The 17764-nt window shown below is 39.1% G+C and overlaps 1 protein-coding gene across 3 annotated transcripts in view; it reads right to left on the reverse strand.

The window, feature by feature from the left end:
• Positions 1 to 14123: 14123 nt before the first annotated feature.
• LOC100743078 (B-cell lymphoma/leukemia 11A) overlaps positions 14124 to 17764 on the reverse strand; it is a 46953-nt gene continuing 43312 nt past the window's right edge. For all 3 annotated transcript variants that reach the window (XM_024370546.2, XM_012390575.3, XM_012390573.3), the window contains exon 4: positions 14124 to 17339. In XM_024370546.2, the coding sequence (XP_024226314.1) occupies positions 15202 to 17339 (2138 nt within the window). In that variant the 3' untranslated portion in view covers positions 14124 to 15201. The remainder of the gene's footprint in view (positions 17340 to 17764) is intronic.

Below are 17764 nucleotides of genomic sequence, written 5' to 3' on the forward strand. Positions count from 1 at the left end.
CCCCTCGTTGAACAACCTTTATATCTACAGCCACTATACCTACCACCACCACAACCACGTACTACCTAGCTACCTATACCTTGGTTACTCGTGTGTTCGAGGGGTAGAGAAGCTGCGAAAGAGCGAGAGAGAACGATCGAGACTAGAGGGTGAGTTCGAGAGTCGAAGAAGGATGGACGAACGTGCTGGTTACCGATAAAGAGAGACAGAATGGGAAAGGGACAAACGGAAACTGGCCATAGAGATGGAGAGAGACGAGGTGAGGGAGGTGGAATAGGGGAGGGAGTACATAGGAGAGAAACACGAAGCTGCATGGACGAGGGACGAGGAGAGTCGGCGCTGAATGAAGGACGGGGCGCAAAGAGGATGGGCGCACACGGGCAAGGGTGGAATTTTAGAGCCGGGGCTAGCCTTAAAATACACGCCACGCGAAATACCAGCCGTGAATTAGAGTCCGCGTATATATACGCTTGCTGCGGCGAGCGGCCAACGAACGGACGAACCTTTGGAATTTTCGTCAGCCGCAAACCAAGCGAAACCATCTTCCGACGTTTCTCTCGTTCCGCTCGCATCCCAGCTCGCCTTTCGATGGACCTTGCATCGTGCGCGTGACTAACAGAATTCCAACGACACGAGTACCGTTGATTGTAAGACATTCCACGATTCGTCGTTGAGCGACGATTATTATGAGGTGGGTTGAACCGTTGCTGGACCGTGGACGTTTCTTTACCAAAGTAATAAACGTAATTTTTATATGGTTTGGTTAGAGATTTATTGAACGAACGAGAAAATATTGAAATTTGAAGTTCTTTTTAAGAAATAAGAAGTATGAAGAACTGAAGTCAAATTGGAACGAAATGCAATATGGTAATTAGTAGAATTAGTAATTGAAGTATAGTTAGGAATAAATAAAATACGATTACAAGCATTCGCTTGTGTCTATTATTTTATTTAGGTGTATGTTATTTAAGAGGTTTAATTAGAGTGTTGCTGCTTCGAATGGATCCTTAGATTGGCTTGATTCTCCAGGATAATCTCCAGCATGCTTCGAGCAGTGAATTAAAGATATCACGTTTTCCAGGAAACGAATTCATACACTTTTACCAGTATGCTCGTTACCTTTTTATCACGATATATAAGGAAGCCATTGTTAAATAGCTATTTCATCACGAGATAGTTTGTGATCTTGATGAGGTTGTAGAAATCGTAGACGGTATTAAGAGGCAATAAACACGGTTCGTGTAAATGTATTAAACATCGGAAAATGTCAGGGTAGGTTCAGATAGTTCGAGGAAGACGTTTTTAAATTTTTAGCGAAACGTTCGTTGGACATTGAATGGTGAACTATAGAAACAATAAAATCGAAAATAGGCTTAGAAAAATGGAAATATTGCAAAATATTGCAGCAAGGATGCACATGATTTTCCCTTCGCGTTAATTATGAGAATTGTTAGATTTATCTCGTCGTTAGTCACGTCCAAAATAGCCATGAATAAGTGAGCATAACTGAAAGTGGAAAGTAAAACAACTTCAGAGACAAATGCAAATGCGTGCCTTGAAGTGGTCAAACTTGGAGAAAAAGTTAAGAGTAACTGTGCCGCGATGCTAGAAACATTGACTAAACGAGTTTTTAAATGACATTTTTTTTCTTCGAATGAAATTCCATTTATTACTGTCCACCTTTATGTTAGTTTATATCCAAATTTCATAACAACAAGACAGTCACATACGTTCCCAAATCGCCTTTTACAATACTTACCTTGTTTTCCTTATTCTTTTTCATCCATTTTCATTCCCCGTTCCAATCTCCAATCAATTTGGGCATTTACCATTCATCGTTCCAACATAAAGATCAAAAAATCCCCTATCTTCTACATAAAACTCAATTATTCAAACTTCATTTACTAGTTACGAAACTTCAAAAAATTCTCCACATATATTTGGATATTTCACAAAATTCGAGCGTTATTTAACCTGTTTCTCGTCGAGAAAAGGTACGTGCATTAAATAAATGAGATAAATGCTTCGACGATATTTATATTAATACACTAAAAATAGTCAACTAATGAGCTGGTTTAAACAAATGTAGGTACAACTGTATGCAACAATAATATTACCTACATACCACGGTACCTGAATATTAATGCGAGTCACTGGAACTATTTACATAGTCCTCTCATTTTCCTTTGTACGGTCAAGTTATGCACGCAGTTGACGCAATTCTAATTACTCAAAATTAACCGCTAAAAGATCCCCAAGAATTTCGCATACTACGTACATTTCCTCAATTTCCTTATTTTGCTCGACAGACTCGAGTCTTGCACGCGCTCTCGACGGAAGCGGGGGATTTTTTCCTCGTGGCGCGACACGATATAAGTTGGCGACGATACCGCACGGATTTAACTAATAAGAGCAATTAGCGCCGGGGGTAGTAACTAGAGGTGGTTTGCCCGCCATGGCATGTCTCTCGCCTGGCGGTCGCCTCGGTCAATACCCACCGGACAAGATGGCCGACGCCCACTCCAACACAAACTCAAAGTTACATACATTTATGTACTCAAATGTATAACCCACCCCCTCCGGACCGAGTTGCCTTTCTCCTTCCGCCGACTACAACCCTCCCGGTCTCGCCATCCACTCCGACTACACGGACACCGAACTTCATCATTATTATCTCGCTAGCCCGGTATCCAGCTTTCCGGCTGGTGCGTGAATTTTGCAAAAGCAAAGCGCCACTCGGACCCTGTCACGAGACGCTGATATACGTGGGGGCTGAAGGTTTGATTCTGGAAAATTAAGCGATCGATCGATCGAACCAGAGAACCGGAGGCTCGATCGTCGGGGGAGAACGTAGACGAGATTGAAACGTCGCGTCGTGCCGGTCGTAGATAAATGTTTAAACGTTTTATTCTCGCTCTTAGCGAATCTCCTCAATTTGGAAATCTAATCGATCGAATCGAGAGAAAATGGTGTAGTAAGGCGCGTGGTGCGAGAAACTTGTGAAATCGGTCAGTAGTTGAAGAATTCGTAATAATTTAAAGCAGGTAATGGGGAAAATAGTACAAGTATAGTCTTTAATAAGGATTATTATGATAAGTATGACAATAATAAATACAAGTAAAACAAGTGTAATAAAAGTACAAGCATTCGTTACGTTTTGACGATTTTGGATGAATTTTTTACTGTCCTCCTTTAGATTTTTCTGGGCAAATATAAAATTTTCAAAAATGAGGCAAATGTGAGGTATGTATATAAATAATATTCGTGTCTATTATATATAAGGGATTTTATTTTGGATTTCCAAGTTCTTTTGAGAAATTATAATAATATGTTTCAATATTTATAAACATAAAGGTTTGTTTACTTTCTCAATGTGAAAATCGAGCTTTTTTTTAAATAATAATTAATAAATATTCTTAATTGTATATAAAATACTTTTTATTGTTTGTGACTATAAAAGGGATTGCAATGTACATCTCTAACTAAGTTTACATTTTTAAAACGTTAGTCAGAGGGAGAGAGAGAGAGAGAAAGTATCCTCGAGAGTATCTTGGTCTACTTTATGACCTCTATATCTTGGCTCCATAAGATATAGCTTGATATTTAACGTTAGATGGATGGGTTAAGTTTTAGAGAAGGCAATCAATTTTTAATTGTGAATTTCTAATGGCTTATAAATAAATGTTTCGGTCGTGATAGGTAAAAGAAAAATCCTCCTGAGAAGTGAAATATCTTTCATTTTAGAATTTAGATTGATTTATCAATAAAAGATTGAATTGAGAATTTCGGACACAACGGGGATCGATTTACATCAAATTAGAAAAAGGAATTGTGACCAAGGCGCGAAGGTTACGAATTTAAAAACCTCTTTCAAATAGATAGAAATCTGTTATTTATATTATATATCGTACATATATTGAGCCAGTGTATAAGTGGTTAAATTGGAGAAAAATTACCCAATCAATATTTCATTATTAAATCACCTCCTATTTAAATGATTGCTTAAACTGCGAATTGGTATGCATTTATTGGATATCTGTAAAACTTATAAAATATCCAAATTATAACACTTGCCATAATATTCAGTAAATAAAAGAATTGTCTGTCACAGTTGATTTTCTGTAATTATATTCATAAAAATGTGAATTTACATAAATATTCGTGGTTTGCTGATTACAAAATTACAGCCTGTTACATCCAATCTTAACCCTTATATGCACATGTCATATATCTAGAAATTTTGTTTTTAACAACTTCCACCAAGTAGTCGCTAAAATTTTCGTGTCATCGCTAAAAAATTCACGTGTCAAGTGTCAGAAGAAGTATAAATTCGAGCGTATCCCAGGAAATTGCGACAAGTTAGCGGCGTAAAATTTTAACGAACAGCCAGCCGCACTAACCGGGTTCGTTAGGCTTCGGCATATCCCTAAAGGGACCAGTTTAGCCAGGACACGTCAAAACGGTCCTCGATTGGTCAGCAGAAAGGGGTGGCAAGCCCACGCATACGATTGGTCAAAGCTACCCTTGTAGTAAGCGAATACTGACCCTTCGGGGGAGGATTTCTCTCCCTTGAAAAATATCGCCGATCTTTCGCGCCCCTGGCAAACGAGCGGAAAGAAAACGCACAGGGAACTCGATGAAACGTATGCGGATAGCTTAGCGGCTTGCGGTGATTTGTTTCATGTCTTACGATTTCTTTTTCCCCTCCTTTTTTCCTCTGCCTTTTTCATATCGCTTTCTGTAAATTTAAATAGAAATAGAGAAATATTGAAGGGTATATTGATTATTATTGACAATCCTTTGTAAGGAAGGACTGTCAACATAATACTTTACAAGTATTTCTAAACAGGCATATTGTTGATCCTATTAAAAAATATTATAACTATATAATACATTAAATCTGTACATCTTCTTCACGAGATATAAATGTAAATCCTGTAGATCACATACCTGCAAGCATCGCGTTACAATGGCATTATAAGTATTTATCACTTGAATTCAAACGACTTCAAGTACGAGCAAAGCATTGGCAAGGCGCTACTTGAATTTAGCCCTGCCGCGATTCTCGAATTTTTATATTACGATCTTGCTCTTATCTCTACAAATAAGAAGATTTTTAATGTCTTAAAAAACGCATCAACTATAATTTTCTCTCAGCGTGCTCAAACTTGAGATAATTTTCAATATTAATAAAATGCAATGGGCCAAAAGATCAGCAAAAGAATACAGCAAGGTTACGAAACTTAATAGTTGATTTGATTCGGAAGTGGCTTCGTCCATCGACAGCTAAGGGAAGAAAAAGCGCGATAAGAGCAGCCGGTCTCGCGGTATCGGCCGCAAATTGGAAAATCGAAAAGCAAAGCGTGACATGGTGGCCCGTGCAAAGAAACGTTCCAGTAATTGATTTAGGAGTATCCATTTAATTAGGTGGACGTTGTAAAGGCCGAGAAGAGATCGAAATCCGACAATACTTTCGCAGTTCTTTATCGGGAAACGGAGAAGGACAGCCGCGGGAACGACGAAGTATCGGCAATAATGAGATTGAAATTAATTCGACGTCGTGCCGGTCGACGAGATATTCGACGATAAGATAATTCAACAAATTTGCCCAACTAAGTCTCGGATTTTCGTTCCACACCAATGTTACTATTATTCGAGAGTATTACCCTCTTGGTCGCTATTTCTATTTTTTTCTTCTTCATCCTCTCGTTCCTTTTCTTTCCACTTTTTGTTGGCGATCCTTAACGCTTCTTCACCATGAAACGATTCTCGAATGAAGGAGAAGCGAGACCTCTTGCCGCGAAGACAAACGAGCACCGTTTAATCTTTTAACCGGGAACGAGACAGTGGCGCGAACGCAGCCGAACTAATCCAGCGCAATTGTTTTCGTCCGTGTTGACTGCTTATCTGGCTTAACAGCCGACTAATTCCGCGATCTAACAAACTTCGAGGCCCTGGTGCCTCCTCCGCTAGTAGTTAACCTCCGGTTCCCGTAGTTTTTCACGGCGCTCCCTGTAACGCTGCAACTGAATACCGGACATTAAGATATACACGGCGAACAACGTAATCGCTTAAACGGCCGCGAGATCATACGTGTCTCTGACGAGATAGCGAAATGGCGGCCATTTAAAGGGAAATAAACGCGTTCTCGGGAGCAATCGCGAGGAATGAGAGAACGATGCTTGAGTGGTGTGATCGTTTGGTTTAGAAAATTAATTGTGCAATTGATCTTATATATATAGAAGAAAGGTCTAAGGTTTTAGGGTTAACTGTTGTAAGCTTTAAAGGTTCATAGCGTGTAAAGAGAGGAATAAGAGGATGATTAATAATAAAATGTAGTCGTGTATTATGTTGTAGGGATACTTGACAAGATTAATATATTTGTTCGTCATAGATAACTTAGTTAAATTATAATAACGAAGAATGTATATTGTATAAGATGAACGTGTAATACGTCCGAAATTTTTATTTGAAGCGAAAGGTTTTACAAAAATTAGACATTCAATTTTAATTTTTGTTAGAATTGGTTTTATTAGAATAATAGTTTCTATTAAAATTAGAATCTTATTAAGATTTTATTTTTTTTTTTTTTTTTGTCAAAGACGTGTCAAAGAACGACACGGCTCTATTGGCATTCTTTAAACACAGCGATCCCTTTCTATGCAGGGTCTCTAACTTACCCTCGGACCGGTTCTGTGAGGGGTTGAAATTTTGTAGGGAAGTGTACCACCTATTAGTAGGCAACCGTGTATTACGTTGCTGCTGTACTTCAGGTAACTCAGGTGTATGGACGAAATAGGAAAACACTGCGAATCGATACTCGAATCTTAGTTTCGAAAGTATCCTTGATATTATTTGCAAATTATATGCACAGAAATTTGTGTTAACAATGTACCTCAAATTTTCGGCAGTGTTGAGATTATTCGTAGGTGAAAATCGATAGTTTAATTTTAACAGAGATTCGACTGGGCTAAGTTTAGGACGCGCAATTAATGGTTACATTCGTTGGAGAATGCCCGAGTCAATATAATTCACGTAATAATCGCAAGACATTGTTACGCAGAATTTGAGAAAATTTCTATTTTGGATCGTGTTTACTATTATTTTATTATTGTTGAATATTATTTCTGTTTTTAAAGAGCAATTTCGAATACAAGTTGTTAGTAATTCGACTGAAATCACCGACATATCTTTTGTAATTATAAACAGGTGAAATTTGAAATCTATTATTTTTATGAGCTTCGCATCTCTACTTAGAAATAAAAAAAATCCCAATCAGCTGACATGAACCAATTGAATAAGTCATTTACAAATGATTTTTCCAAATTCATATAAAACGCCTGAAAAACAGAATAAAAATTGGTCGAAGGTAAACGTTGCTGTCGACTCTGTTACCTGTCACATGAACGAACATAAGTATACAAATATATCTCATTAATCAGCAAGAATACAACTGGTTAATGGCAACGGAGAATTATAAAATTTAGAAAAAAGAAAAAGACAAATGCGAACGAAAAAGAAAATTTCTGTTCTTCGTGCTCGGTTGTCGAAACATCGCGATAAAGAAGACTTCGACTCTATTTCCTAAAACGCATGTGCACCCGAAATCCCTAAAAATTCGGCAAAACTAAACGTCAACGACGAACTCGGAATAGCTAACGAAACGTCACGATAAAAGGCTAAAATTATATGCATCCTTCTCCATTTCTCTGCCTTCCTCTCTACTCTCCTCTTTTTTCCTTTTCTTTTTTTTTTTATCATACTGACTGCTGGTGCGCTGTTTTCTACGCCCGCGACGAACGGATGCGGACGAAGCGGCGACGCGACGCCGGAAACGCGGATGGGGTGGGAGTTGAGCGTTTGACATATTTTGTCCGGAAAACCGACAGATCAGGGACGATAGCGGCGTACGAGAAAGGGTTGGTGGTTGGGGTGAGCACAGGGGCACCTCTGCTTCTGACGTGGAGATTAGTGTCCGCCATTGTGGTGACGTCACCATAGTTAACACGCATTCAAACGACCGTGCAAACGGCTGGTGAAATTATTGACCAACGCCTCGCGAGTTTCGTCACCTCGTCCTCGTTCGTTCTCTTGTCTTCCTCCTCTCTTCTCGTTTTCTTCTTTTCTTTTTTTCAAAAACTCATCACAAGTCATTTTACGTAAAAATAATCGAATAATGTAAGAGATAGGGTAAAAACTGATTTCACGGTGGACAGTAAGATAGAGGAAGGAGATGATCTATCGTTGAATCGTGTAACGTCGAGTCTGCAGGCAGAAGTCGGTACCGGTTGACAGATGAATTGTGCCCCGAGGAACAATGGGACCGACCAAAAATTAACGGCATTGTCTTAACTTTGAATTCGCATGGCGGCTGGTGTTTGCCTCATGCCGTAGTCGATTACCACGAAACAGGGAGGCGCGGCTGGGCGCGAACGCATTCAGAAGAGAGCTTTCCTGGCTTTCGATTACGCGCCCGACGACGGATTGTCCCTGGCGTTACTGCCGCATTTCGAACTTTATGACGTGTAATTTTGGCTTTGACATCTTCGGGAAATGTACGAGCGAGGAGGAAAGGGAAGTGTGCGTTTATAGCCATCCCCTGTTCTATTGCGCAAAAAATCCGTGGAGTTAGCAAAGTAGATGTAAATATGAAATGTTGATCCATGTTGGGTAGGATTTATCGTGATTGCTATTTTGAATCCTTTTGCTTTTTCAGGATGTGAATGCGACTATTGAATGTGGGAAAAAATTCGGTGATTTCATATATATTATGGCGAAAGCGTAGACGTTGATGGATGTATACGATAATTAATGTTATCCGTGAAATTGAAATATAGAATTCTCCCCATTTTCATTTCCAACTTGACTTTCTTCGAACATTTAATAATTGGTTAAGACAATCGCGATAAGAAAAAGGAAAAATAGTATATATCAATTTATATCTTTCCCAGAAATAAACTAAGGGCAGTAGAAACGATACGTAAAATTCAGATTAATATGTTTATATAGAACGTTTTATTACGAATTTCTAAACTTTTATGTCTATGCATAATTTCTTTTTACATTTGGTAATATACAAATTTTTTGTGAGAATTTATTATTATTCTGTTCATATATTAAATGCCAAACTGTAACGCGATTTCGTTAACTCTTCTGCTACTTTTTACTATTTACGAATTTATTTTATATTTTTACTAATCAATTTAATAATACTTAACTATCAGAAATCTACAACATAACACAATTTTATCTAATTTTACCTGATGTGAAAACTGTGCTCAACCCCCGTGGTATTGCAACCAGATACGCGCTACAGTACTACCCATGGCTTAACGTGCAGGCGAACTATTCTTACCTGAGCCTTGTCCATCGATACCTCTTTCAAACGTGAGATGGCGTACAGCTCATTTCCAACAAACGTTCTCCCCCGTACTATGAATTTAACGATCGCTCAGAGAAATCGATTAAAAAGAAAAATAAGAAATAATAGCTCGATTATCTGATTCCGGACAGAGCAGAGGCGATGGGTTCACGCGACGCGGCGGTTTCGCACACGCGAGACACGTTGCGAAATGCATTATGCAATAAACGTAATAAGCGTCCAATAGTAATGGCTCGAGAGGAGTTAAACAATTTATGTAACGAGCTTTCTATAGCCAGCGGAGGTGTATCGAGATCTGGCGTGAGATCGATCAATTATTCTCGCATAAATTTGCTCTTGTAATCGAGGAAGACGATCGTTCGTCAAGATCGTATGAATTGAAATTTATCCTCGGCTGATACCTTTGGGTCGTGGATGACCGAAACATTTTGATTTAGATGTAGCGGCACAGGAGTCAAAGGACGATGCGAATGGAGAGCGATTCATATTGTTGTTTTGCCTCGCGACATTGACACAGCCTTGACGCATAAAACGTAATGATAAATAAACTCCGGGCAAAACAACGTTGCCGCTACATGCAACCGTCGAATAAAGACAAATTTGAGTTCTCCGACTCTCCTCCGATCAGTATAAATAAACGGACGCGATCGCGAGCGAGCAGTTACTGTCCGAGTTACTGTCCAAATTATTATCTGAGTTACTTTCCGAGTTATCGTACGAGCTATCATCAGGTATTAACGGAGTTAATCTCGACAGTATTTATACTTATATTTATTTAATTTATTTAAATATATTTGATAGGTTGCAACAGCAATTCCTCGTTATTTTATATTATATTCCTCGATACTATCCACCATATAGATTTAAGATTGATTAAGATCAATCTTAACTGTTAAGATTTTTTTTTCTAAATATTTAAAGTTTTTATCATATAAAATAATATTAAATAGTTTAATAGATCATTTAACGATTATAAATTGAGGATCTTCAGAAATATTTCTTGAATTGTATTGATATCGATTTATATGAATTATAATTGTGACTGTGTTTTTGAGTTAAAGATTCTACTTAGTTGAAAAAAATTATTTGAATAAATTTTGTTCATTGATATATATTTATCTTCCGCCCTTATGCGTTTCAATCAAAAATAGGAGTAATCTGGTACAATATCTTTTATCTATCGATCACGCGATATAAATTTAATCGTGAAAATAATTTACCTGAAATTATGTAAACATATTAAAAATAACATTTTTTTGGGATTACTATAAGTCAATTAGTGAGTCAATACCTTTTACTGTTACTGAAATCTTATTTTTTCTCAGGAACAATACGCTCTTTTTACAAGGAATATTATTGTACCCAGCTACGTTAACAATCATTGTTTGAGCGAGTTACTGTCAAAAATCAATCGATAACGATACCAAATAATTATTATTACGCAATATACATTTCAATGTTGAAAGACAAAAATCTAACCGAAACCAATATGTCAGTAATATTATTGAAACAATTGATAAGACGCAACGTATGCGTCAGTAACAGTGGAAGTCTTAATGAATCTAATTACTTCAAAGATCAATCTGAAGAACATTAATTTATAAGAGAATTAATAGAGATAGTGTTTAATACAAAAACCAGAATGGGAGTATATTAATATAACACGAATTATTTAAAAACAATGTGGTTTATTTGAATCGCACAAGACATACACCGTATCTGCTATGTTTATAATTACGGACCTCCCCGTGGAAAATCTGGTCAAAGGATGTGTCGCGAACTTTGGCCAGTCTTTGCCCGAAGACGCCTTGTTTTCTCGTATTGCCTTAATGTCGATCCTCGGTTTTTTCTGATTTTTCATTTTACTTTATTTTTGTTTAAAGTGTTCGAAAGTGTTGGCAGGTCTTGAAAACCCAGTCGTACCGTGTCTAGAAACCGAGCTTCGGATTATTTTTACCCTGGATCAGAAGATTTCATGCTAAAAATCCAATTTCCCTGCTACCGACTGTTTTTGTTCGCCTCCGTTTCTGCGCATCCTGCCGCGTTCATCTTGCGTGTGGCTCATTTCCCATCCTGTCGCTTACTATATTATAGGAAATACCTCTTCATTTTTTTTTTCTTGTTTATTTATTTTATTTAACTGTCTAGATACTTCAATTCGCTATACTTCTGACGTTTTGCTCTTCGCTTTATTTATTTATTTATTTTTTATTTCGTCTGGGATTATCTTTTACCATTTTACGTGGTTTACCCTGTGTAGAAACGTTAGAAATCGATCGACAGGACACGGCGAGGCGAAATAACACGATTTACTTCATCCACGTGAAAGAAACTTCAGTTTTCGTCGTCTGGAATTCGTTCTGGAAGATTCCACTTTCGCGGCGAATTTACTCATCGTCTCCTGTCGATCGAATCGCCCGCCGCGAGATTTGCGTGTGTGATTGTGTTCTTTTTCTCTTTTTTTTTTCCTATGTTCGCTTCGTGAGGCAGGGAACTTGGTCCTATGTGGGATGAATTCGAATAAGAAAGACGAGAGAAACTTTTGGAAACGAAGCGCGCGTTTCGTCGCATCGTCTCACGGATTAAGGTGATTCTGTGAACTTATAATTCTTTTTTCTTTCTTTTTACCGTTCCTTTGATTTAATTCTTTCTTGCTGTTTTACAGAATTAAATTTTTCGAAAGCACTGAAGAAGGACGAAACATCCATCTTTTAGATAATTGCCCCATTTGTTTCTCTTTTATTATTCCTATTCTTATAATGTTCACGTGCCGATAAAATGGCCAACAAACATCCTCGAAGATAATGATGAACGAAACAACGCGTTCTCGTGTGCACGAAAAAGATTGATGCAATTAATATTATGATGATTTTTATTTATTTCTCACGTTTGAACGCCGACGATCATGTTCGTCTGCCTTATTCTCCGCCCGGTTCTCCACCTCCCTGTATTCGTTTCCCATTTTTGCTACGGGCAGTGCCATATATTTACAATATATCGTATAAACGGAGCCTGGCATGTACGTATTTCAGAATCAATCTAACAAACGCTTTTTTTTTTCTTTAACTAGATAACGAGATTTTCATTTTTTTATCATTTTGCCTTTTACCTAGGGCCGTACACGTCTAACACCGAGACAACTATCTTGATATGAGTTTTTTTCTCCTTTTATCCCTTTATTACTCACTCGTTATTGACATTCATACAATACACAACGCACGGAAAAATTGAACAAACTAACGTTCGATCCTTTTTCCTTTAACGCGCAGACGCACAGTTTCAACGAACTCATACATACACAAAAATCGAGAAACGCACACACATACTATACTCCAGTTACTCTTTATCTTATTGCCTAGATCATCTTTTTTTTTTATTTAGGAACAGTCCCCTTCGAAAACGTTTACAACGAGGCGTTTTTCGGGATAACGAAATGAACGAAGGAAAAAAAACGAAAGGGAAAAAAACAGAACTATACAGTACGCAGTATAATGGAACGTAAGAGAAAAGGAAAGATAATTGAAAGCTGGATGCATCGATCGTGCGAATACAATATGTAAGTACCTCAGTCTTCGGTTTCTTCCAACGAAAAAAACGGAGAAAGTAAAAGGATAATCAGTTAACCAACCGTCGCATCGTTTGGACGCGCCACTTGGTGGACACGACGATTTTCGCAGGATCAACGATCCGCGTTCTCGATCCTGCGAAAGCCGCGCGATATCCGATCAGCCGCGACGGTAATAAATATAACCAACGAACAAACGCGCTATAATAATAGCGCCAGCGTGTTTTGCGACCGCAAAATGACCGTCGAAGATTTCTCGAACGCCCTTCACACGAGCCAACCACAAAACTGTCTCTTCAACGTCTATAGATCGTATTTTTTTCCAAATCATCGGTATTATTTTTGCCGAATTTAGTTTTCTTTTTGTTTATTTTTATTTTCTTCGTTATAATTCTTTTATTATCTGCATTAATTTCTTTTCATTTTTATTCGATTTTTTCCTGTGAACGTGAATAGACAAATTTTTATGACTAGCTATCGAACGTTAATTAGACGCGTTTTTTTAAAAATCCGTTTAACATAGCGCCATCGCAAAAACAACAAAGAGAAGTTTCGATAGAGAGCCTTCGACGAACATCTTCGGCCGACGATCATCGCGCCGATAAACCTAAACAACTTTGGCATCTTCTTAACCATGTAAAACATCATCTTCGATAATAATTTAATAATAGCGGAGATAAAATAATGAAGACAGCGCTTACAGTCGCTTGTAACCGCGTTAATAATAGTTGCAATGAATAATAATAATAATAATAATAATAATAATAATAATAATAATAATAATAATCAGTATGACAATAATAATAATATAATAGTAATAATAATAATAAAGTCAATAATTAATGTTAATAATGACAATAATAATATTAATAATAAGCAATAATGGAAACATATATAATAATATTAATAGACAATAAAAGTACTATGATATATTTTACATAGGATCAGGGGTGGAGCTTAAAATCTAGAAAAAACGCAGCGCACACTTCCGGTTCACGCTGTATACGATTAATCGTACATCAAATACTCTCTGTATTCCTAATCATCGATAGCTAAACGCTGTTGAATTATTATTTAAGGGTGGATTTGAGGTTTTTCGAATATCGATGTTTCGCGCTTATATACATACACAAAGGATAACTTCGAAATCGCTCACGTGATTATTCTTCTTCTCGATGGAAAAGAATAACCTGCCATTTTTATTTTCTGGCTTCTTCGCGTTTTCTTTTTTTTTTTCTTCTTAGAAAACAAAGACGGACGCTTGATGTACCGAAGCGACGTCGTCGGTGCAATGTACAAAAGGATTATTTTTCCCCTCCTAACCCTCTAAATCACTCCTCTTTCGCCCCCTCTTCTCGACCTTTCACCCTAAACGCTATACGTACGAACTGGTTGCAGGTTTTTTCATATTATATAACGTAATGTACATACATATACACGCGAATACGGGTCTCCATTACACATATATACATATATTACGTTATACAGTATTAATATGCGATAATATTCTCTATCATTATTAAATAAATAATCTTCAAATGCAATAATAAAGTTACTATGTTCATTATCCTATGTATAATATTTATATTTTGTATAATTCATCCTCTCGCGATTTTATATTTATGTATATATTTATACATTTATATATTTTTTTTATACTCTTTATGTATATAATATGTATATTTATATATATTCATATTTATAGTTTCTTTATTTATAATTATTTACTCTTTTAAATAGTTCTGTTGAGACTCGCAAAGTGGTAACCATTCGTTCGTTTCTCCAGTTCAATGTTTAAAATCGTCTTTATTCATTGAACCAGTTTGAATTTTTCTTTATATTCGGTTTCCTTCAATTCGGAAACCTTTATTTTTCATCTTGAAATCCTCAAACGTGGCTTTTTAACTTTCGAGGCTGACATTTGTCGTTGTTCTTCGTTTATACAATGATATACATTCCTTGTATTGCCGGGACCGTTTCCAGGTCATATCGATCGGCTGTTTCCTCGTTCACCGACCTACCGCCTCCTCCAACACTGAGAGGCGATCCTGGACATTTGACCAGAGAAAATTATTCAGAGTACACTGCAACCGTGTCTTCGTCTGAACATTTTAAGGTTCCTTGTCTTCGTCCAGGATTCGCCTTTTTGCCCTCTGTTTCATTTCCAAGGAAGAAGATCCCCTCTTCAGTACACCGGGTATGGTGGTCTGTGTGGCCACAGTGGCGGGATCGGCGGTAGGCTTCCGTTCCAAGATCAAGTGTCCTTGGTACTCAACGAGGAGTCCTCGTCTTGGCTACCAGGATATGGCATGCCTAGTTTTGGACCTTGCTGCACCACAACCACGCACTTTCTCATGTGCTTCTCCAACGTGCTTGGCACCGAGAATGGCATCTCGCAGAAGCGACATTTGTACGTGTCTTTCCCGTGTCTACCGTGTGTCTTCATGTGCCTGGTCAGCTTCGAGCTCTGTGCACACGCGTACGAGCATAACTCGCACTTATACGGTTTTTCTCCTGTGTGAGACCGCCTGTGTACCGTCAGGTTCGAGCAATTCTTGAATACTTTGCCGCAATACTCACACGTGTCGTTCCTGCCACTTCGTTCCTTTTTCAATAAGGGACTTGGTAAACCTTGAAGGGCTAAACTGGACGTGGTAGCCTTCGTTGCTTTACGGAATTCATTGTTTTCTAGGTAATGAGGACTCGGTAGCCAGAGGCCACCGAAGTCCGGCCCCGAAGATCTGGGAAAACCCTGACCAGAGAATATATTAGGTGTGGTTGAGGAATTGAAGTTCGTGGGCGATAACGCGCTGTCTTTCTCCTTGTTGTTGTTCAGAGAGTTGGTCATGTTAGACGGCGATTCCGTTTTAATGAAACCGCCCCGGTGGTTCTCCTGCAGAGCCTGCCTATAAGCCTCCGAGTACTGTGCGATATTACTTAATCCGAACTTTTCCATCAAATCACCGACTAAACTGGCAGGTTTCTGCTCTATTCTACCACTGCTTTCTTCTCCGCTTTGACCTTGAGTAGTACTCAGATCCTCTGGTGTATTCTCTTCGGTATCTTCCCTTTCTCCTTTCTGTTCGTTTTCGTCCGCTTCATCGAGATCCATATTCTCATCGCAACTGGAACCATCGTCCGGAACGGTTTCGACGCTCCCTTGAGGACTAGCCGCGTTCAGATTCTCCTGGTGTTCTTTTCTCATATGTTTCCTCAACTCGGCAAAGTTTGGAATCTCCATTTCGCAAACTTCACACCTCGTCGGCGTCGTTTGTCCATCCTGCGTTCCATCCTGTCCATACTGTCTCTCCTTGTCCCTGTGACTTCTTCGATGCACGATGAGATTCGACTGGAAACGGAACTTCTTGTCACAGACCTCGCACGAGTAAATCGTTTCTGATACGGAGTCTGCTATGATGGGTGTCGAGGCGACAGGTGGACTGGTCTTCTCGCTATCGGTCGAATTATTATTGTTATGATGACCAATCGGGCTCTGACTGTAGCAGGGCGGCGAATTTTCCTTTTGGTGATTGTTATGTGTCAGTATTGTAGCGTTGTTCGACGCTGGACTGGGAGGTTCGACAGGTTGACTGTGATTTTGTGCTGCTGGCGGCTGTTGTTGCTGTTGAGCTGCGCTCGGTACAGGTACAGGCGGTACCGGGGCCGGTGGGTTCGAATTCGTCGTCGAATTACCGCTACTAGGTGGAGCCGCGCCTAAGGACGGATTAGCGAGGCTCCTTAGGCGCGCCGAGTAAAAATCCAGATTGGCCTCGAGTGGAGGAGGATGCGCCTGTCCGGCGAGGCCACGGCCGTGCGACAGTTCGGCCAGGTTCGCCAGATTTCGGGCATTGTTCAAGGAGTCCAATGAACTACGGACCAAGGGATCTCCCAAATTTAAACCGTCCATACCTCGAAGCGGATCGCCAAGATTTTGGAGGTTTCTCGTGGCAGTCTGTAGCTCCTGAAGGCCTCTATACCCGGCCAGAGGATTCAAGGCCAAAAAGTCCGGCCTAAACATGGGTGGGAAGCTTCGTTCGAGGTGCTGAGGTAACCTTAGAAAACTGTGAAGCGGATCGCCAACAAGGGACGCTGAGGATTGAAGTTGTCGTCCACTGCTACTGCCGCTGGAACTCGTGCCGCCGGATGAGTTTCCCGTGGATGAGCTTCCGGTGGATTTACTGCTTAGGTTCAGGTGGTTGGGTGGGCTCAGGTGATGCGTGTGAGTGGGTGTGGGCGTTGGTGGACTTGGCGCGGGTGTGTTCGATGAGGAGTTCGTCGATGACGACGGGGAAGTGTAAAGACGGGCGCCATGGACGCTTTGTACGTGCTGGAGCAGCTCCCACGCTGACGATAGTCTTCTGGAACACTGCGAGCACTGCAGCCATCGTGGTTCTGAAACAAGATAATGTAGATGGTCTTGGTTAAATACTTGAAAGTATAGATTTTTGGAAAAGAACTCATTCAAGGAAGATATAGCGTTAATTCATAGTAAATTGACAAATCTAGTATTTTAGGAATATGTGGGACTATATTGATACGAACAGCTACAAGGTACAAAGGTTTTTTAATTTTAAGGAATTCATTTTCTCGTCACAAACAGTGCAACGGTACACGAATCTCCGAAAATTTCTGGATTTCGAAGCTTGTGGATTGCTTTTATTTTATAAAACGAGAATATTTAATACTTAATGCGGAGGGGAACGACTTCGGTAAATTTTAGATTAAATTAAAATATAACAAGTCCACAGGGTCGTTGATGATTCTCCGGCAGTAATTCGAAATGGGTCCCGGGCACTTCAGCTGAGCGTCGGGCGGTC

The sequence above is a fragment of the Bombus impatiens genome, unplaced genomic scaffold, assembly GCF_000188095.3.
Source record: "Bombus impatiens unplaced genomic scaffold, BIMP_2.2 scf_0815, whole genome shotgun sequence".
Taxonomy (NCBI): Eukaryota; Metazoa; Arthropoda; class Insecta; order Hymenoptera; family Apidae; genus Bombus; species Bombus impatiens.